The sequence below is a fragment of the Megascapheus bottae genome, chromosome 27, assembly GCF_031878675.1.
Source record: "Megascapheus bottae isolate mThoBot1 chromosome 27, mThoBot2.hap1, whole genome shotgun sequence".
In the NCBI taxonomy this organism is placed as follows: Eukaryota; Metazoa; Chordata; class Mammalia; order Rodentia; family Geomyidae; genus Megascapheus; species Megascapheus bottae.
The window spans coordinates 4052530-4072883 of record NC_143535.1 but is presented as its reverse complement, the minus strand read 5'-3'; the positions used below and the strand labels follow the sequence as shown (position 1 = coordinate 4072883).

Here is a 20354-nt window from a genome sequence, read left to right as displayed (position 1 = left end):
TGTGCCAGTCCTGGGCTTGAGCTCAGGGCCTGAGCACTGTCCTTGGACTTTCTCAAGGCTAGAGCCCCCTTGAGTCTCAGCACCACTTCCGGCTTTTTTCTATGTATGTGGTACCAAGGAATTGAACCCAGGGCTTTCTGCATGCTAGGCAAGCACTCTTACCACTAGGCCAAACTCCTGGCCCCTAGAAATGCATTTAAAGGTGGTAAGAATCAAGTAATTTGATATATACCTAAATGTTTCCTTTTATTTGGGTAGTATGTTATACCTATTACAAATGAAAAAAAATAATCAATTTTTTTATTAGTGGTAGAAATATGATTGGTTTAATGCCTTAAAAAATGATTGGTTTAATTCTTTTCCTTGTATCCTAGAATCTTGCTAGATGAAGTCTTTTAAGGTTTTTCTATATAAACAACCACACTATCTATGAAGAGAGGCAGTTTTTATTTCCTGCCTTCCAATCTCTATATCTTTTACTTCTTTCTCTTGCTTTATGGCACTGGTTAGCATTTCCAGTGTGAGGTTGTTTTAGAATGTCCAGACATCCTTGCTCTATTCCTGATCTTCAAGAAAAGGTGTTCATTCCTTCATCATTCAGTATGTGGTTGATAGGATATTTTAACTGTTCTTTATTAGGTTAAAGATTATGGTTAGTTTGCTGAGAATTTTTATGATGATTGGATGTTGATTTTAATTACTGAAATGATTATATGTTTTTTTAAATTAGTCTCTTAATGTGACAGATGATACCAAATTATATATTGATACTGAATTGCTGGAACAAATCCCATTTTGTCATGCTATATCATCTTTTTATATTGGTTTGATTTTATTTTACTTTGAAGATTTTTGCATCTGTGTTCATGAGAGATACTGGTCTATGGTTTTAGTTTTTATAATTTGATTGTTTGGCTTTGGTAGTTTAGGTAATATTAGCTAGCCTTTAAAATGAGTTGAAATAATTTTCTTTTTTTTCTAGATATTTTGAGCAGAATTTGATATTTAGTTTTTTTTCTAACTTATCTAAATATAAACACTTTTAATGTGGAAATTGGGATGGTAGTTTTCCTTAAGTTTATTAGTGTTTTCTATATTCAGAATTTTTAGAGATTTTATAGGAATTTAATTAGAGGTTTGTTACTTAAAAGCATGTAGCTTCATTTCCCACTGCTGTTATTGTGATTACCTTGAAGAAAAAAAAAGGAAAATTAGCCATATCAGTATTCGGTAAAAAAAAATCTTTACATTTTAGAAATGTTATCAAATTATTTTTGCTAATCATCTCCTAAACTTCCATTCTTTCCAAGTGATTTATTTTCTGTTCTCAAGATGATTAATTTTTGGAAGAAATTCCATAGCCTATGTTGCTAGTAAACTTTGTGAAAGTATTAGAATACTGATTGTTTTTAAACAAAATAGATGTGAATTAGCTTTCTGTCACTGTGACAAAATGTGCAATTAAAAGAACAGCCGATACCAGAGGTGATCTGGCTACATTGCTTTTAGCTCCATGACCAGGCAGAAACACTATGATGGAGTGTGGTGCAGGAAAATTGCTTACCTCACGGAGGCCAGGAAGCAGAGAAAACAAGAGAGAAGGGTCCCAGCAACAAGCCTACTCTCAGAGACAGCTTTCAGGCTCCTGCTTTCTCCAATGTGGCCCCACTTTCTAAGATTTCTTCCACTTCCCAGTAGCCACAGCTAGGAACTAAGCTCTCAATACATGGGCTTTGGGGAACATCTTAGATCTGGACCCTAATAGGAGACTGAAGTGAACTTTGGATAGTTAGGGTCAACTGACCTTACACTCTATTGTGTATTCATGTAATAAGAACATCAGATGTATAATTGCCTTTTTTCTCTCTCTCTCTTTCTAGATCAATGGGCAGTGCAGCTGCTTCCAGAGCATTGAACTGTTGAAGTCTCGCCCTGCTCACTTGGCTGTTTTCTTACACCATGTAGTTTCACAATTTGATCCTGCAACCTTGGTAATATATTTTACAGTTTAGCTGGTTCAGAGTCCTGGTGTTACTGATTGATGTGCTATAGGACTTTTTATATGTGTAAGTTGAATAGGAAGGCTTACTTACCAAACATTTAAGAACAGATAGGTAAGATGCTTAAAATGTTACGAATGAAAAATTTAGATTTGTTACATAGTAATAACTTCTTTGTGATAACTGCCTTGTTCATTGAGGATCTAGAAAATTACCCCTTATGTGATTTTTCACTTTGTGTGTTCTCTTTCTTTCTTCATGACAGCTCTGTTACCTCTACTCAGACCTGTATAAACAAACTAATTCGAAGGAAACTCGTCGTGTCTTCCTCGAGTTTCATCAGTTTTTCCTGGATCGGGCTGCCGTGAGTTGCTGAGTTATGATCTCTGCTTTAGTGCATTGACTTATTTAGCCTCTCAGTTCCTCTGTTTTTGGACTTCCTTACACCTCTGAGTAACTGCATTATATTTCAATTACTGATTATTCTTGGCTTTTTGTCATTGTGAACTAGTTTGTGTATATGAATTCTCTGAGTAGGTTTTAGGAGATTAGATATGTATGTTTGGGTCTTTGTATAATTAGAATGAGGGAATAAAAAAGAGAATATACCTACAATAGACATGTGTTAGGTTCCAAGAGGAGTTATTTTCACATAATTGATCTCTGAGTGGCCCCTTTGAATCTTAGAAACACAGGTTTAACTAAAAAGTGGTAAAAAGATCTAATAATGCTAATATTAATAATACTAATGTATTATTTTACCAAAAGTAGAAATATTAGTAAAGCTTTTAAACTTCATTTTGTGAGCCCTGCTATGGGTAGTAGCTGTCTGCTTTGAATATGCTGCATGGCCTTGTTCTAACACTTATGCAAGTCTCTGGAATAACTGCTTCAGGCTTCTCTCCTTCAGCCTGAGTCACTTCCTTTCCTAACCTAGTCTCAGCTGACTGCCTTGCAGTTTTTATGGGAAATGTCAAGTATAGAGAAAGGAACTTGTACCAAATACGTCACTTAGCTTCCACCACACTGTGCCCTCTGCCCTTTCTCTTCAAGCTATTAAAGAACTGTATATCCTCTGTCCAGGACTGGTTACCCCCTCCTTACTGGTCCAACAAAGACCATCTCTCTTCTCTTCTCCCTCCATCAGTATTTTTTTTCTTTGTTTATTTTGCTTTCTTTTAGTTCAACACATCAGCATACAAACATTGCTATTTCTTTTTAATCAAGACAAACACATTTTCTTTTTTTTTTTTTTGCTAGTCCTTGGGACTGAACTCAGGGCTTGAGCACTTTTCTTGGGCTTTCTCAAGACTAGTGCTGTACCACTTGAGCCACAACACCATTTCTGGCTTTTTTCCCCCTATGTGTGTGGTACTGGAGAATGGAACCTGGGTCTTCATGCATGCTAGGCAAGCACTCTATCACTAGGCCACACTCCTAGACCCCACAAACAAATATTTTGCTGTCCCATTTTATTTGTATTTCTTACATAGTTTCCTATACGCTTCCTAATTGCTAAATACAGTTGCCATCTTCTCAGCAAGGTCTTTGCTGTTACATCTGCTTAAAAGTCACCTTTACTTTCTGTCATTTCTTCTATGACATTTTTGCCTGTAGAACTCTTGGGTTATTACTTTTGGTTTTATTCTTGCCCTCCTACTCCAAATATAAACTGTACTAGGGAAAGAATTTTGTTCTGTTTGTATGTTGCTCTGCCCTAACTTTGAACCGTTCCTGGCACAGACTGGTGGCCCAGACACTTCTGATTATATAGCTATTGTTTAAACCACTGCAAATTATTTTTATTAAAATGACACTTTCAGGCCGGGCGGTTAGCCTAGTAGTAGAATGCTTGCCTAGCATGCACAAAGACCCGGGTTCAATTCCTCAGTACCACATACATAGAAAAAAGCCGGAAGTGGTGCTGAGGCTCAAGAGGTAGAGCTCTAGCCTTGAGAAAGTTCAAGGACAGTGCTCAGGCCCTGAGCAAAAGATACTGCCATGAAGAAAAACAATATGTTTGAATACATTTCAGTTGGTATTTTTTTTTCTACTGGTTATTTGAATCTTTCTTTTTTCCCCCCTTCCTTTCCTTTTTAATTTTTTAATTTTTTTATTGTGGTACTAGGGTGTAAACTCTGGGCCTTGTGCTTACTGAGCCATGCTTCCAGTCCTATTTTTCACTTGCTATTTTTAATGTAGGTGCTTTACATATGTTTAGACTTTTCCATAGTTGCTAGGATCACAGTCATATGCCAACATATCCAACTTCCCCTTGTGAACACTGGGTCTCTTGGATTTTTCAGTCCAGATTAGCATAGTACTATGATCCTGCCCAGGTAGCCTCTCTCATAGCTGAGTCGCAGGCACACACCCCTGTGCCTGTAGTATGTTGAGAAGGGGTCTTGCAAACTTTCTGTCTGGGCTAGTCTTGAATGCAATCCTACAGTTTTTGGTGGTCCCACATCAGTAGTATCATCTGTATCATCTTTAATTCCACATCTCATAAGAGAGACTCTGGCTACATCAAAACGTTATATTTTGCCATTTATGATCTATGAGGGTATTATCATTAAAGTATAAGAAGACTCCTGACTGGTTAATATGGAAGATTATTTTTCTATGCTCCAGGTTATACTTATTTCATATAAATACTCACATAACACACATGTACTTTCATATCCTTTTTCTTTTGTATTTTTACTAGAAGTGCTTTTAAGAAAGTGGATTTGAGTTACTTGGCAACTTCTGTTCAAGTTTGAAGTCCATTTTACCTTTTTTTTTAGCCCCTTATATTGAGACAGGTTCTCATTATATAGACCAAGCTGGCCTTGAACTCATAACTCTGCTCCCTTAGCCTCCTCCTGAATGCCGGGATTATCGTCATGTATACCATGCTTGGGCATTTCAATGCTTTTAAAATGAATATAAAGGATCTTGTAATTTTTTTTAGTAGTCACTTATTTTCAAACTTAAAACTTTAGATCTTTATAGGAATTTTTAAATTCCTGGAAGCATATTCCATAAATAGGTACATAGTAATACAAACATAACAAATCTAAGGTAGTTCCTCTAAATACAAAATAATAAAATTTTTCCTAAATTTGATGGGTTGAAAGAAATAATAATTTGGTAAGAAGACCAAAAACTGCAGCTTCATGGGGGAAGGTACTACCTAAAAGAAAGTAAGTTCTAATAAAGTCACCTTAATTCAATAGCAACTACAGGTAATTACTGAAACTTTAACTCTATAGAAACTCAGTGTTAACCTCTAGCACTCTTACTAGCTTTTAACTCTACCACACTTTAAACACTAGCACTTTTTTTTTTTTTGCCAGTCCTGGGCCTTGAACTCAGGGCCTACGTACTGTTCTTGGGCTTTTTCCAGGCCAGAGCTCTATCACTTGAGCCACAGCACCATTTCCAGCTTTTTCTGTGTATGTGGTAACGAAGTATCCAACCCGGGTCTTCATGCATGCTAGGAAAGCACTCTACCACTAGGCCAGACTCCTGGCCCCAGTAGCACTTTTTTTATTGCCAGTCCTGGGGCTTGAACTCAAGGCCTGAGCACTATTGTTGGGCTTTCTCAAGGATAGAACTCTAGCACATGAGTTACAGAACCACTTCTGGCTTTTTTTCTTTCTTTTCTATTCTATTCTATTCTATTCTATTCTATTCTATGTATATGGTACCAAGGAATCAAACTTGGATCTTCCTTCATGCTAGGCAAAAACTCTACCACTGGGCCAAACTCCTGGACCCAACATTAGCATTTTTAACTCTAGCACACTTTACTGGGGGTGTGACTCCTAAGTGTTTAAAATCTTACAGGGGAAAACAGTGGAATATAGTATGGATTGTAGGATAAGTATCTCAAATGTAGGAAATAAAAATCATAGTTATATATGAGTCAGTTTGTCCTGTGATAATACACATATAATTTTGGATTTACTTACATTAATTCAAATAATGCATAGTAGTTTGTGTTGACTAATATTTCCAGAATGCCAAAGGCAGTATATTCATTAGGATGATGATGAAGCATTCATTCATTGTTTAGTGAAAGAATTGTAGGTATTTCCTTTATAATATAATTTAATATAGTATTGAGAAAGGGGTTTATTATTTAATTTAAACAATAGGACATTCCAGGGCTGTGAACTCTACAATGAGCTTGTCTGTGAATGTGTCTGTGTGAGTGCCTTTTACCTCATACAAGTTCTCTTGTACCTTTAGTACTGTTCCACCTTTTGTTTGCATTTTGTTTTAGCACCTGAAAGTCTCTGTTCCTGAGGAAATATCTGTGGATCTAGGTAAGTTTGGAGCATCAGTATCTTGAAAAATCACATTTCTGTAGACATGTCACTCAGTTACGCTCAAGAGGTTTTATTTGTCACTAAGGGGCTATTTAATGAGCTTGGTGACAGATAGAAAGGAAATCTGTAATACAGTTAAGGCCAACTGAAATGTGAATTCTGATCATGCACTGAAGAGTTCTCATTGTGCACCAAGAGAAATTTGTTTCAAACTCTCTGCTATGTTGCCAGTTACATGTCATATGTAACATGACTTTGGAACAGATAATCCCATTCTTTCTCTTTATGCAGAAAAGAGAAGACCTGAGCTTATTCCCGAGGATCTACATCGCCACTATATCCAAACTATGCAAGAAAGAGTCCTCCCTGAAGTTCAGAGGCACTTGGAGGATTTTCGGTAAGCTTCTTGGTCGATAAGACCTGATATAGTCCGTCTTGGTTTAGTTTCGTTGTGCGTTTTAGGTAGGGAAAAGGAACACTTAGCACAAGGTGAATTGTCTGGTCTTATTGCTGTTGTTAAAGCATATTATCTGAAGCTGAAGGCTTGGAGTGGAATTGAAAGTTCAGACTCTAACCCATTAATCCCAGTATTTGGGTTCTGCACTGTGCTTGTGCCTGGAGCTTCCTTGCTTTACGTGGTTGACTCTGTAGTCTGAGTGCTTCTTCACAATCCTGTCTTCATGTGGTTGACTCTATCTAAAGTCTGAGTGTTTTTTTCACAATCATGGCTCCCTGTGATTGGCTACTCAATTCCTTCACAATTTTGTTTGCTGACGACTGTACAGTCATTTCCCTCTGGTAACCCAGGTTATGTGGGCCCAGAAGCAGAAAATGGACTTCTTTGCCTATTCTAGACATTTGTAGCTTATAAAGACTCCACTGAAACTTTTCAGAGGGACCTGCTTTACTCTAGGCTGCTTCAGCAGATCTCTCTTGTTCCTTTTAGGCAGAAACGCAGTATGGGACTGACCTTGGCTGAAAGTGAGCTGAGTAAATTGGATGCAGAGCGAGACAAGGACCGAGTAACACTGGAGAAGGAGCGGGCATGTGCAGAGCAGATCGTTGCTAAAATTGAAGAAGTGTTGTAAGTGTGCTTAAAATATGTGCTTAAAAGGGTAGTCAGATTGTATAGATGTGGGTCTGTTTATTTTGTGATAATGTTTGAGTCTTGAGTTATTCCTGAGACTTTGTATTAAAGTTCTTAAATTCCCTCTTTTGAGTCTTGGTCAGTGAGTAACTCTGAAGTTTGTCATCAGTGATCAAAACCAGGCATGTACTTGGGATGGTTTTACTCCACTGGAAATGTTTCTTGCTGTAAAATACCTATATGTGTATGTCATGACATGAATATGAAAATGGTATAGGTGCTGGGGAGATTTTTATTTTGTATTATAGAGGACAGATTAAGATGGGGGTTTAAAATGTTACTTCAGTCCCACTGTTTGTGTTTAAGTGCAACCATTTTATTAAGCTTAAATATTTCACTTTTAAACATTTTTACTTTTAGGATGACTGCTCAGGCTGTAGAAGAGGAAAAGAGGTAAGATAACTATTCCTCCTCCCTAGACTTTTAAGCATTTCTCCCTGCAGCTGAAAATAATTATTTATTCATTTAAACTTACATTTGTAGACTCTGGGCTCCCTCTGGTGGCCTTTATTTTATTTGTGTAACATTCTAGTGTCTTGAGTTTGACTCCTTTCCTCTGTGGAAATAAATGACAGTTATGAATAGAAAGCTGTTTGTTTTTTTCATGGTTAATTTAAAGAATTCCAACATTGGGGTTTGGGAAATAATTAGATGTCTTTGTTCTGGCTGACCGGTCCCCTCAGAAGTCTTAATTTATGTAATCCTTTCTCTCTAGTTCCACAATGCAGTATGTGATCCTCATGTATATGAAACATTTGGGAGTCAGAGTGAAAGAACCTCGAAATCTAGAGCACAAGCGGGGGCGGATTGGATTTCTCCCCAAAATCAAGGTAAGCCTGGAATAATGGAGTGTCACATCTCAGACCTGACATGTGGTTGTATGTTTTCCGTCTCAGTATTTTCTAAACCATCATATCAGCACTAGGCATGATAATAGGTATAAAACGTAGTCTCTGTTCTTAAGAAATTCAAAATGTACTGAGACATCCAAACCTACAGTACTACTAAATGTGAAAGGGAAGATAGTGCTCTATCTGGAGTGCCGTCTGCAGTGAACCTCTTAGCACTTCTTCAGTTTAGCACAGTACTTTCCACACAGTATGTAAACACTAGTCAGATGCATGACTTAGAATGAACTCCTGCTAAAGGTACATTTGTACAGTCAGCAAGCTCCTGGTAAGTTGCTTTTTTATTTTCCAAAATTTCATCTCCAAAGGGTTTGTGCAGACACCTTGAGTTTGAGGTGTCCTCAGAACAGTGTGGCAGCTTCTGCTCAGCGTGCACATGTGTGTTTCCATTACATTGAACCCATGTCTATATCGCATTTCTTTGTTTGAGAGCAGCCACAGAAACCCACTCTGCTAGGTATCTTTTATGTCTTAGCTTTCTCCTTTGCCTTATGTAGCAGAGTATGAAGAAAGATAGAGAAGGCGAAGAGAAGGGGAAGCGGAGAGGATTCACCAGCATCCTGGTACCTCCAAGGAGACCAAGCCGGCACGACAACAGTGCAAGTATGTCAGTCCCACCACCCACCCCTTCGGTGGTCATAGCTCACCTGCTGGGATGAGTGCTGGGGACACTGTTGTTGCGACGGAGTTGCTGGACAACCTGTGCCTTGCTCATCCTCATTCTTAACTTACAAGGGATGCATCACCAGATAATGAACCTGCCCTTCGTCACTTCCTCTCCTCTCTATTGCTCTCCGTATCTCATTTTCTCCTGTCCTTCTCCTTGCCCCACTCTCATCTACTATCTCCTTTCCCTTTCTCTTCATTCCTGTGTCTATCTCTTCATCTCCCCATCTACCTTTCTATCCCCTCTTCCTTTGCCTATCCCTCTATCTCCTTCCCTCTCCCTCACTATCTCCTTCTCTTTTTCTCTTGCTCTGCAATAATTCCTTTCACGTTTTTCTATAGGCCCACCATATTCCAGACATTTTTCAGATATTGTTACGCCTCTGTCTCTCTAAAAGCTGTTTGGAAGTGCACATTACTAATGATTCCATTCTTTCCAGTTGGCAGGGCCATGGAACTACAGAAAGTACGCCACCCTAAGCATGTGTCCACAGCCTCATCTGTGAGTCTTGACCCTCAGGACTCAGCTAAGTTGCGCCCGGCTGGCTCAGCCAATGAAGGAGCAGATACTGGATTCCTGCCTACCAATCCCATGTCCTCTGTGGTTCCAGGGGCTGCTGTCCCCCAGGAAGGAGGAAAAGAGAATGACATGGGTGAGCAGTGCTATAGTTAACTCAGTCAGGATGCTTGATATAGACATGCTAATATTGTATAACCCATGAGAAATTTAGGTGCAGTCTACATGAACTTTAGTGCCCGGTTGCTTTTGAACTGTGATCCTCAGGTCTCAACTTCCTGAGCAACTAGGATTACAGGTGTGAGTCACTACCTCAGGCATATTGGGTTTTTTTGTGTGTGTGTGCGTGTGATGGTCATGTGGCTTAGACATGGAGCCTGGCACTGTTGCTTAGCTTTTTCATTCATGGTGTGATACCACATATGCAGAAAAAGCAGCAAGTGGTACTGTGGCTCAAGTGGTAGAGCGCTGGCCTTGAGAAAACTTAAGGACAGTGTCCAGGCTTTGAATTCAAGCCCCAGGACTGACATGCATACATGCATACATACACACACACACACACACGCACGCACGCACACACACGTGTGTGTCATGCTTTATACATGAAGCAAGCCAGGTGTAATACACCTGTAATATTAGCAATCATGAGATGGATGCAAAAGGACCATGAATTCTTGGCCATCCTGGAAACCATAACAAGATCCTGTCTTAAAAACAAGCCAAACAGCTAGACACCAGTAGTTCAGACCTGTAATTGTTGCTACCCAGGAGGATGAGATCCAAGGATCACAGTTCAAAACCAGCATAGGCAAGAAAAATCTGTGAGACTATTACCTCCAATTAACCACCAGAAAACCAGAAGTGGAGGTGTGGCTCAAAGCAATGGAGGCTAGACCCCAGCAGGAAAGCTGAGAGACAATGTCCAGACTCCACCACTGGCCAAAACAAAACAAAACAGTAAAACAAAGCCAAACTTGATGAGGTGACATTGATCAAGCTGCATTGTATTCATAAACGGACTTGTTGAATTGAACTTTGTACTACTACTTAAAGGTAATTTTTGAGTGTGACCTGATCTTAAGCAACTGACGGATTATGAGACTTCAATAAACATTCTACTTAAGTGGTCTGAAGGTTCTTTGGACCACTAGAGAAAACAATGTGATTTTAACTAGCATACCTAACCTGAAAGGGAGATATATATTTATATATATATATATATATATATATATATATATATAACACATATGTATGTATTACAATATGTATGTTGCCATAAGAATGCAAGCATGCTTTACTGATTTTCTTAAAAAAACTTTTATAATCATGCAGTAGATAAAGCATGTACTATTTCACCATGGTTGCAGATGAGAATATAGGTTTAAGAACTGAAGGTATTCCTCAAAAGATAGCACTAGCAAGTTCAAGGTTCTGAATTCAAATTGCAACACTATCAAAGGAAAAGCAAAGTCAAATGTAGAATGTAAGTTTAGAAAATCCTCTTAGTGGTATGAATAAAACTGTAGTTGAGAAAAATAAAAAGCAAGAGGAAAGAGGTACAGTTCTAAGGAAAGATGTTGTCATTCAGTCCTAACCTGATAAGGACAAGAGTTAAGATAGTAACTCTTTGAAGGAACAAACACACAAACTTTCTTATATTTAGGTGGTAATTTAAATTTAGCTACTGACCTTCTTAGTGATAATATAATTATTAAACATAAAGATTAAGAGAACATGGAAGATATGAATTATGAGAGAGCAAAATTCTCAAGGTAGAAAGAAATTTGATTCTAGATGGTACCTACAGATAATAAAGAAGTAGATTAAATATATGTATGAAAATAACCTAATGAAACTCACTGAAAACTTAAAAAGAATGCTAAAGGAGCTGGGAGTTTGGCCTAGTGGTTAAAGTGCTTGCCTAGCATGCACAAAGACCTGGGTTCGATTCCTTTGTACCACATACATAGAAAAAAAGCCAGAAGTGTTGCTGAGGCTCAAGTGGTAGAGCTCTAGCCTTGAGAAAGTCCAAGGACAGTGCTCAGGCCCTGAGCTCAAGCCCAGGACTGGCCCCCCCCCCAAAAAAAAAGAATGGTAGAGGATGAAGAAAAATGCAGATTGGACTGATTTGATCAGAATATATTATATGCATGTTGAAAATGTCACAAGGGAAGCCCCTTTATATTATTAATTTAGGCTAATGAAAAATTTAAGAGATAGCAAATCAGGAAAAAGAAGTAAACATTTATTACTTCGAGTTAGTCCACTGTAGTCATTGACATTTAAAGTGTGCTTTGCTACATTTGACATTGGAGGAGGAAGGATGCACTAATCACTCTCTTCTGAACTCAGTTGTTGGCTTTTAGAAAGCTGTTGTTAATGAATTGTCAGATAGGGGTATGTGTGTGTTGAAATATATATTTAACTTACTGTTTTAGCAAATTTGCAGATGTTCAAATAAGAATGTGTCTCTAGATTTGGTTGATTAGAATTAGATTGTGGGGTTCATTTGTTTTTTGTTATCAGTAAATTTCTAACCTCTTGTCTTTTCAGGATCAAAACAAATTGGTGAAACTCCAGTATCTGGAGACTCCTTGGATGGCACACCTCGGCCCACCAACACTGTTTTCGATTTTCCTCCTCTTCCCTTAGATCAAGTGCAAGAGGAGGAATGTGAAGTGGAAAGGTAATTCAGTGAGGTTTTACAAAGGCTTAGGGTGCTCTAGACCATTCCTTTAAAGTGTAGTATTTTGTCCTGTGCAATGATTGGAAAGAGCTGGTAGTAAATATTAACTAGGTCCTAAAGTGTTCTTCTGTTATTCAATGTTAAATAATACATTGCAAGAAAGTTCTTACCCAGTTTTGAGTGTCTTATAAAATTTATTGACTTCCATGTGCTTTCTTGCTCACTCTTTATTCTTTCTTGTTTTAGAATGACAGAACATGGAACACCAAAGCCCTTTAGAAAGTAAGTAAATCTTACCTTTATTAGAGTTTTTTAAGTTCATTTTTAAATTGTTATTATAAAGGTGATGTACAAAGAAGTAGCTTTCATTTAAGAGACCTTTTTTCCGATGTTCCAGTCCTAAAGGAAAAGAAACCCTGCACATAATCTCTTAAATATGGTTAAAGAAAGTCAACATTAAGCCTACATCATTCAAAATGTATATACGTAATGTGTTTAAAATCATTTTGTAGGAGAGGAGGATGTTTGTATTTGTGCTAAATTGGGTGCAGAAATCTGACTAATTGTGGTCTCATTGTTCACCTAAAGTCCTCAAACAGATTTCGTTGATTTTCTTCCTCAGGTTTGACAGCACAGCCTTTGGAGAAACTCAAAGTGAGGATGAGCAATTTGAAAACGACCTGGAGACTGACCCACCCAGTTGGCAGCAGCTTGTTAGTCGAGAAGTGTTACTGGGACTAAAACCCTCTGAGATCAAAAGACAGGAAGTGATTAATGGTAGGTAATTAATTTGTTGCTGTTGTCTCCATGTACTGAGTTTTACTGGGGTAAGCAAACCCCTCAGCCATAGGATCTGCTTTGTTTTAATAAAGATGAAATTCAACAAGATGGTCAGTTCTCAAACCCTTCCATCAAAACGTACAAGTGGTTCTAGGATTCATCTTGATAACTAAAAAGGAAAGGGTAGATAGCCTTGAAGGTATTGAAGAGTTATAGCATAATTGATCTCAAAGTTGAGACTCCTAGAGACACTAAACACATAGATGATAAAGAACAAGGGAAAGCACAGATTAGTGGAGCTAATCATGATCACACATATAATCAGCGATTGCAGGAAAACTTGGATCCAGTTCTTCCTATATCCTGCTATAGAATTCTTCAGTTAGCCTACCGTGTTTGTAGATATATGGCATGGATGCTATGCCCGATACTCTCCCCATCTCTGATAATATCCAGACTGGCTCTACAGTTCAGGATTTATGAGCAAATTGGATAAGCAAAAGTACTGTTATTTATGAAAATGTCTTAGTTTTAAGACTCCTTAATCTTGGGGTTTACACAATTTCTAATATTTTGGTTGTGGTAGGTAGGAATTGCAAGCAGGTAGATAATTTGGGGGGTAAGAAGTTAGCTTTTTTTGTTTGTTTGTTTGTTTGGTGGGTCATGGTGCTTGAACTCCTACCTGGGCACTGTCCCTGAGCTCTTCAGCTCAAGGCTACTGCCCTACCCTTGAGCCAGGCCCCACTTCCCATTTTCTAGAGGTTAATTGGAGATAAGAGTCTCAGGTCCTTTTGTGCCCGGCAACTTTGAGCTTTGATCCTCAGATCTCAGCCTCCTGAGTAGCTAGGATTATAGGCGTGAGCCACCACACCCTACTGCAGTTAACTTTTTTTCCCACCACATCCACAGTGGTGTTTTAGTATAACTCACAAAAAAACCCAGAATAGGTAAGAGTAAACAATCACTAGCAATGAATCACCAGTGATTAATTCAATCAGAGGAAAAACTAAAGTTATTTTGGGCTTCCTCATCCAAATTCTTAAGTCTCTTATCCTGCAGTTAACTTTTAAGTGTAAAATAATTTGAATTTTTTTTTGGTCAATTTCAACTCAACAACTAGGCAAATTTCATGGAATGAAAATGTGTTCAGAAGCATGCAGTCTCTTTTAACTGCTAGTTTATTATATAACTAATTTGCTTCCTAATTCTAGCAGAAGACTGTTCCTATACAATTATTCCAAGTAAGGCAGCATTTCATTGCTCTCTTTCTCTCTCTTTTTAAACTTAGAATTGTTCTACACAGAAAGAGCTCATGTCCGAACACTGAAGGTTCTTGATCAAGTGTTCTATCAGCGAGTGTCCAGAGAAGGAATTCTGTCACCTTCAGAGCTACGAAAGATTTTTTCAAACCTTGAAGACATTCTTCAACTTCACAGTAAGAGAAATTGGTCTGATTGTTAGGCCTGCACTTGTGATAGAGAAAAGATGGAGAATATATACAGATACCTCTATGATAGATTTATGCATAATTTTATGTTAATTTATGGTAACATTCATGTTAGCATTCTTGGAATTATACATGATCACATAACACAAATAAACAGTTGGGACTTAGATTAAATCCTGTTCCCTATAATCAAATCAGCCTTTGGAATACAATTTGGGATTTGATAAAAAATGGGAGTGGCATCTAAAAGTATTTAAGTTGAAAAATGTGAGCAGTCAAAATTACCTTTGAAATTTTTCTATCTTAGAGTGAGTGGTCATTTAGTTTGATGTAGCTATCCCATGTAATAATGCATGCATAAATTTATTTTGTAAACAGTAATATGCAATATACAGTCTCTGGATAGGATAGCTTTTAGCAGCTGTTTTATTGTTTTTGCCTAGAACACATTTTGTAAATACAATGAAACCCTTTCATACGACCTTACCTAGTTGAGTCATCATGGACTTTTTTTCCCCTCAGTATTAGGAATTGAATTTGGGGCTTTGGGCTCTACCACTTGAGCCATGTTCCCCATCCCTTTGTTTCTGAGGTAAAGTTCTTTTTGTTTTATTTTTGTTTTTTGTTTTTGCCAGTCCTGGGCTTGAGCTCAGGGCTGGCCTGCGCACTACCCGTGGGTTTTCTGAAGGCTAGAGCTCTACCATCGGAGCCACAGACCTGGGGAATCTAATCCAGGTCTGCTAGGAAGCACTCTACCACTAGGCCAAACTCCTGGCCTGAGATAAGGTTTTCTAAGTAACTGTGCACTGGCCGCCCTGATCAGTGATTTCCCGTCTCTATCGTCTGAGTCGCTGGGGTTGCAGAGCTGCACTACAGTACTTGACCCCTTCATTGGACTATTGAAGATTGCAATAGAGTGTCTTCTCTTTGTAGGTCACTCTTTGTGGCTTCAATTTTTAATCTGTTGACTCTTGCCCACCAAAGTGAAGACATTCAAAATATGTTGGCAGTCTATGTTCTACAAGAATCCCTCTGGTGCTTGCAAACATACAGGTCTTAGGAAGAACTGGGAGCAGGGTCCCCTATACTATTCACATTGAAGTTCTTTCTGAACATGGTAGTACATGGATTCTTGAATTCAAATGCATAGTTGATGCAGTGTACAGTATATTTCTTGTACTAGTTGCTAAAATGTTCAGTGCCTCGGGCCGGGAGTTTGGCCTAGTGGTAGAGTGCTTGCCTAGCATGCACGAAGACCCAGGTTCAATTCCTCGGTACCACATATATAGAAAAAAGCTGGAAGTGGTGCTGAGGCTCAAGTGGTAGAGCTCTAGCCTTGAGAACATCCAAGGACAGCACTCAGGCCCTGAGCCCAAGCCCAAGACTGGCAAAAAAAAAAAAAAAAAGTTCAGTGCCTTAGCACTTGTTTTTCAAGAAGTGCTTACAATATCTAACTGTATACACATCAGACAGAGTATATGTAAGATTAAAAACAGCTGTGGTTCTTTAAGAATTCTGGTTTTAAAAATTTAACTGCTTAGTTCTATTAATATTTCAGCTATAATAAGTATGTATTTATTTTTTTCTTTAGCTGGGTTGAATGAGCAAATGAAGGCTGTTCGAAAAAGGAGTGAGACCTCTGTGACAGATGAGATTGGAGAAGATTTGCTTACCTGGGTGAGGGCCTTTTCCTTTTTCTGGATAAGAGGCTTTTCTCTCTGGATAAGGGGCTTCTCTTTCTTTTTTCCCTTCTTTTAAATATTTGAGAGATTATAAAATCAGTTTTGAGTTAAGCAACAAACCTTTCCGAATACACAAGTTTGCTCATTTGCAAAATTGTAATGGAAAGCTGAAAAGGGCTCAGAATAAGTGTTCCCTTGATTAATTTGTGTTCAGGCTAGAGAATAAATGGATCTTGCTAAAAGTAGGTGATCTAAAATTTTAGCTATCATCTATTGTCACAAAAGTAGGAAAGTAAAAATTACTTAGTTGTACTTACAGAGCAGAGTAAGTGTTCAGAGACTATGGTAGCTGTTTGCCAAATTTTGTCAGTATATATTGGGCTGTATAAGGGGCTGGGCACATAGTGGCCTCCACACAGACATAGCTCCAGCTCTTCTCTGAGCTCACCTTATCGTTTGTGGACAGATCACCTATTGGGTGTGTGTGTGTGTGTGTGTGTGTGTGTGTGTCACGTGATGACTGTAACAAAAAGGGAAGAAGGCAGGTTGTTGTTGAATGTATAGTGGAGAAACCTGAACTACAACATATAAGAAACCTTCTGGAGGAAGGTGGTTGACTCTGAAGGAAGTGCCGTCTAGGTGAGGTGAAAATAATAGTAAAGTCTATGGCTTTGAAACTATTTACACAAACCAAATTGCAACAGATTAGATAGGCCCACACAATGGTGGTAATTCTACATTATAAATTTTAAGAAGTTGTATTGAAGCAAATTAAAGGCAATCTTACTGCTTAAGTTGGTGGTGAGACCATCCCCTGTTATCTACTCCTCTAATGATAGTTTTCTTTGTGTCCTCTTCACTCAGAATGGAAGCAAGAAATGGTAACCCAGTCCCACTTTGGTTCTGTTGTACTCTGCAAATATTTTCCTGCGAAGTTCTTTACCACTGAGTGATACCCCCAACCTGAGAGTCATAGGTTTTAAAGAATGAGAATATATGAAGTTTGACCTATTTAATATCATTTTATATGTGAGCTACTCAGAAATTTTATCATTAGTAATTTCTAACAAAAGAGGCTCATTGGATTATAAATTTCTTCTAAGCCAGCTCTGCCTCTGTAGCAGTGAAGCAACAGTGATTTTACTTTTATTTCCACTCTGCCCAGAAGCCTGGTAGGTTTCATAGTGAGTAGGAAAGAAAGCTGGCAGAACAGGACTTAGTTCCTAGAACACTAAAGGAGTGATTCTTGTAAAGGTGTCAGCGTCTACGAAAATGAAATTTTAAACTCAGTCTCCAGACATTTTATGTCTCGCATTCTTCAAATATCCACTCTGGAAGTGGTGTAGGCTGGAAGGTAGTAAGTTATGATATGCTCCAAGCAAGAATTCATTGGTATGTGTTCAGGAAAGGTCTGTCCATGTCAGAGTCAGACCTTCTTAATGGAGAGTCACGTCTAGTCCCGTAAATCCTCATTCCTGTATTTTCTGTCACCTGAGAATGCTTCCTGGAATGTCAAAAGGATTGTGGTTGTCTCTTGTGTTACGTGGCCTTATGTAAGCTCAGGATCTCATTCTCCATTGTTTCCCTTACATTCTTGGCACAGTTCAGTGGACCAGGAGAGGAGAAGTTGAAGCATGCTGCTGCTACCTTTTGCAGCAACCAGCCTTTTGCCCTGGAAATGATCAAGTCTCGTCAGAAAAAGGATTCTCGGTTCCAGACTTTTGTGCAAGTGAGTTGAGTGAGTCATGTAAACGATAATAAGAGGAATTTTTTTTTTAACAAATTATAGGATGAACTTGGGGAATTCTAACATCAAGTACCTTTTACAATAATTATATTTAAGTTAACATTTTTAAAAAGCAATCTGTCAGATTACTGGAAGGCATAAAGATGACTTTAGAATGAAGAGTAATTTTTTAAAAAATGGATCAGAATTAAAGTATTTGACATAGAAATTCACGTGGGGTCTTTTATCAGAAGACATGCCATGTGCACAGTTAATAGATCACTATAGATAGGAGCTGGAAGTTTGGACTCATGGTAGAGTGCTTGCCTAGCATGCACCCGGGTTCAATTCCTCCCTACCATATACATAGAAAAAAACTGGAAGTGGTTCTATTGCTCAAGTGGTAGAGCTCTAGCCTTGAGAAAGCCTAAGGACAGTGCTTAGGTCCTAAGTTCAAGCTAAGACAAGTAAAAAAAAAAAAAGAATCACTATAAAAGCATGGGAATAGGTCAGGCAAGATTAAATAGCAGACATACTCCTTGAAGTAATGTTGTACATAGGAACAGATAAGTCTGTTAAATAAAGTTTTACTGGGAAATGATATATTCATTTTCTACTATTATATATCAGGATTATTACAATGTGGCCTCAAAATGTAAGATTTTCATATCAACTTTAATGATATATGGCTACAATCTGGCCAGATCTAAGAAAACATAGTTGACTGTAGATGTTTTTAGTAGTTGCTTAAACAAACTTTTGGTTTGGTGATAGAAACTCCTTTTCCCCTGTAGGTGATTAGAAGGGAAAGCAAAAATAGGGTGTGGCAATGGATTGTCTTGGTGTTGTTTAAATAACCAAGAACTGTGATGCTATAGATACTTAGCTGACGGGCACATGGAAGGTAATTATTGTCCTAATGGGAATTACAGACTTCTTTCCCTTAATTTTAGGATGCTGAGAGTAACCCACTGTGTCGCCGACTCCAGCTGAAGGACATCATTCCCACCCAGATGCAGAGACTGACAAAGTACCCACTTCTTTTGGATAACATTGCCAAGTACACAGGTAGGGCATCCTCACTGAGATAAAAAAGCTCAGAACAAAATCAACTAGAAGATATCTTGCTAATCTGTCAGTATCCTGGTGCCTGCAGTTGGATTTCTGAATAGAAAGACTTCCTAACAAGATTTGATCTCATCTTCTTCAGTCTGTGTGACTTAATGTAGTCTGTGAGAAACTCTAGCAGAGTTTGGCAAAGTGTGAGTCATAGGTCAAATCAGCATTACTACCTATTTCTGTGGAAAAGCTTTATTAGAACACCACTATCAGTTCGTATACTCTCTCTGCTTCCGGGAGCTCCAGTAGCAGAGTAGAGTTGTTGAAGTATGAAGTATGAAATAATTATAATCTGGTATTTTATAGGAAAGGTTTGCCCATCATTGCTCTGGCATCTTTATTTCCTTTGAGGAACATTTATACTGGGTGTAAGGAATGTTTCGTAGCTACATACGAACTTTTTTTTGGTTGTAGTATGAACTAAAGGCCTAGCATTTAATAGGTAATCATTCTTGCATTTGAGCTATACCACAAGTCGTTTCCTTTCCCTTTGTAAAGTTATTTTCACATAGAGCCTTAGCTCTATGCCTAAGCTGGCCTAGACCTTAGTCTTCCCATTTGTGCTTCCTTTCTCAGGTAATTGGGATGACAGGTTCATGCATCATATCTAGCAATCTCTCCCTTTTTTTCTCTACTCTTCCCCTCCCTCTCCCTCCAAATTGAACCCAGAGCTTCACACATGCTAGGCAAGCCATGAAGCCACCTCTCTGGCTTCTTTTTAAAATTTTGAGACAGGGTCTATGCAGCTTGGTCAGCTCTCAAACTCGAAATTCCCCTGTCTCAGCCTCCCAAGTATTGGAAGTATAAGTATATACTCCCAGCATGATGCCTCTGTAGTTTCAAAGTAGTGTCATCAGAAATCTCACCTGTCTAAAAACTGCATGAATTGAGATTCTGCTGTAGGTTTTACTCTGGCATGAAAATATTCAAGATACTAATATATCCTTTCACTCTTTAATAAAATGAAATCTCATGTGTCTGTGTGTATACATGTTTCTTTTCCTTAATCTCTCCATTTTTGATTTCTTCATATTTAGAATTGCCAACAGAAAGGGAGAAAGTGAAGAAAGCTGCAGATCACTGTCGTCAGATATTAAATTATGTAAATCAGGCTGTCAAGGAGGCAGAAAACAAGCAGGTAAAAAAGAGGGAGCAAGAATATACTGGATGGTGCTAGAGAACATTAACTTACCATTACCCAGAATATGAAATTTACTGATTTTGTACATGGGTCCACATCAGTTTGTGACAAAGTATCAGAGTGGTTTTTTTTTTTTTACTTTATTTGTATATCAGTAGCTGCTTGTTTACTAATTTGTTCATCAGACATCTGTACAACTTGCTCTCTTTCCTGGTCACA

General features: G+C 38.2%; 1 protein-coding gene across 2 annotated transcripts in view; it reads left to right on the top strand.

Annotated features, from left to right (window-relative positions):
- The window catches only part of Arhgef12 (Rho guanine nucleotide exchange factor 12), a 107503-nt gene that overhangs the window by 76700 nt on the left and 10449 nt on the right, over nt 1-20354 (top strand). For both annotated transcript variants that reach the window (XM_090319326.1, XM_090319325.1), the window contains exons 14-30: nt 1881-1991; nt 2266-2364; nt 6271-6313; nt 6608-6713; nt 7263-7400; nt 7824-7856; nt 8179-8293; nt 8869-8974; nt 9478-9690; nt 12108-12240; nt 12487-12522; nt 12863-13017; nt 14309-14455; nt 16059-16144; nt 17753-17878; nt 18829-18943; nt 20032-20132. In XM_090319326.1, the coding sequence (XP_090175452.1) occupies nt 1881-1991; nt 2266-2364; nt 6271-6313; nt 6608-6713; nt 7263-7400; nt 7824-7856; nt 8179-8293; nt 8869-8974; nt 9478-9690; nt 12108-12240; nt 12487-12522; nt 12863-13017; nt 14309-14455; nt 16059-16144; nt 17753-17878; nt 18829-18943; nt 20032-20132 (1863 nt within the window). The remainder of the gene's footprint in view (nt 1-1880; nt 1992-2265; nt 2365-6270; nt 6314-6607; nt 6714-7262; nt 7401-7823; nt 7857-8178; nt 8294-8868; nt 8975-9477; nt 9691-12107; nt 12241-12486; nt 12523-12862; nt 13018-14308; nt 14456-16058; nt 16145-17752; nt 17879-18828; nt 18944-20031; nt 20133-20354) is intronic.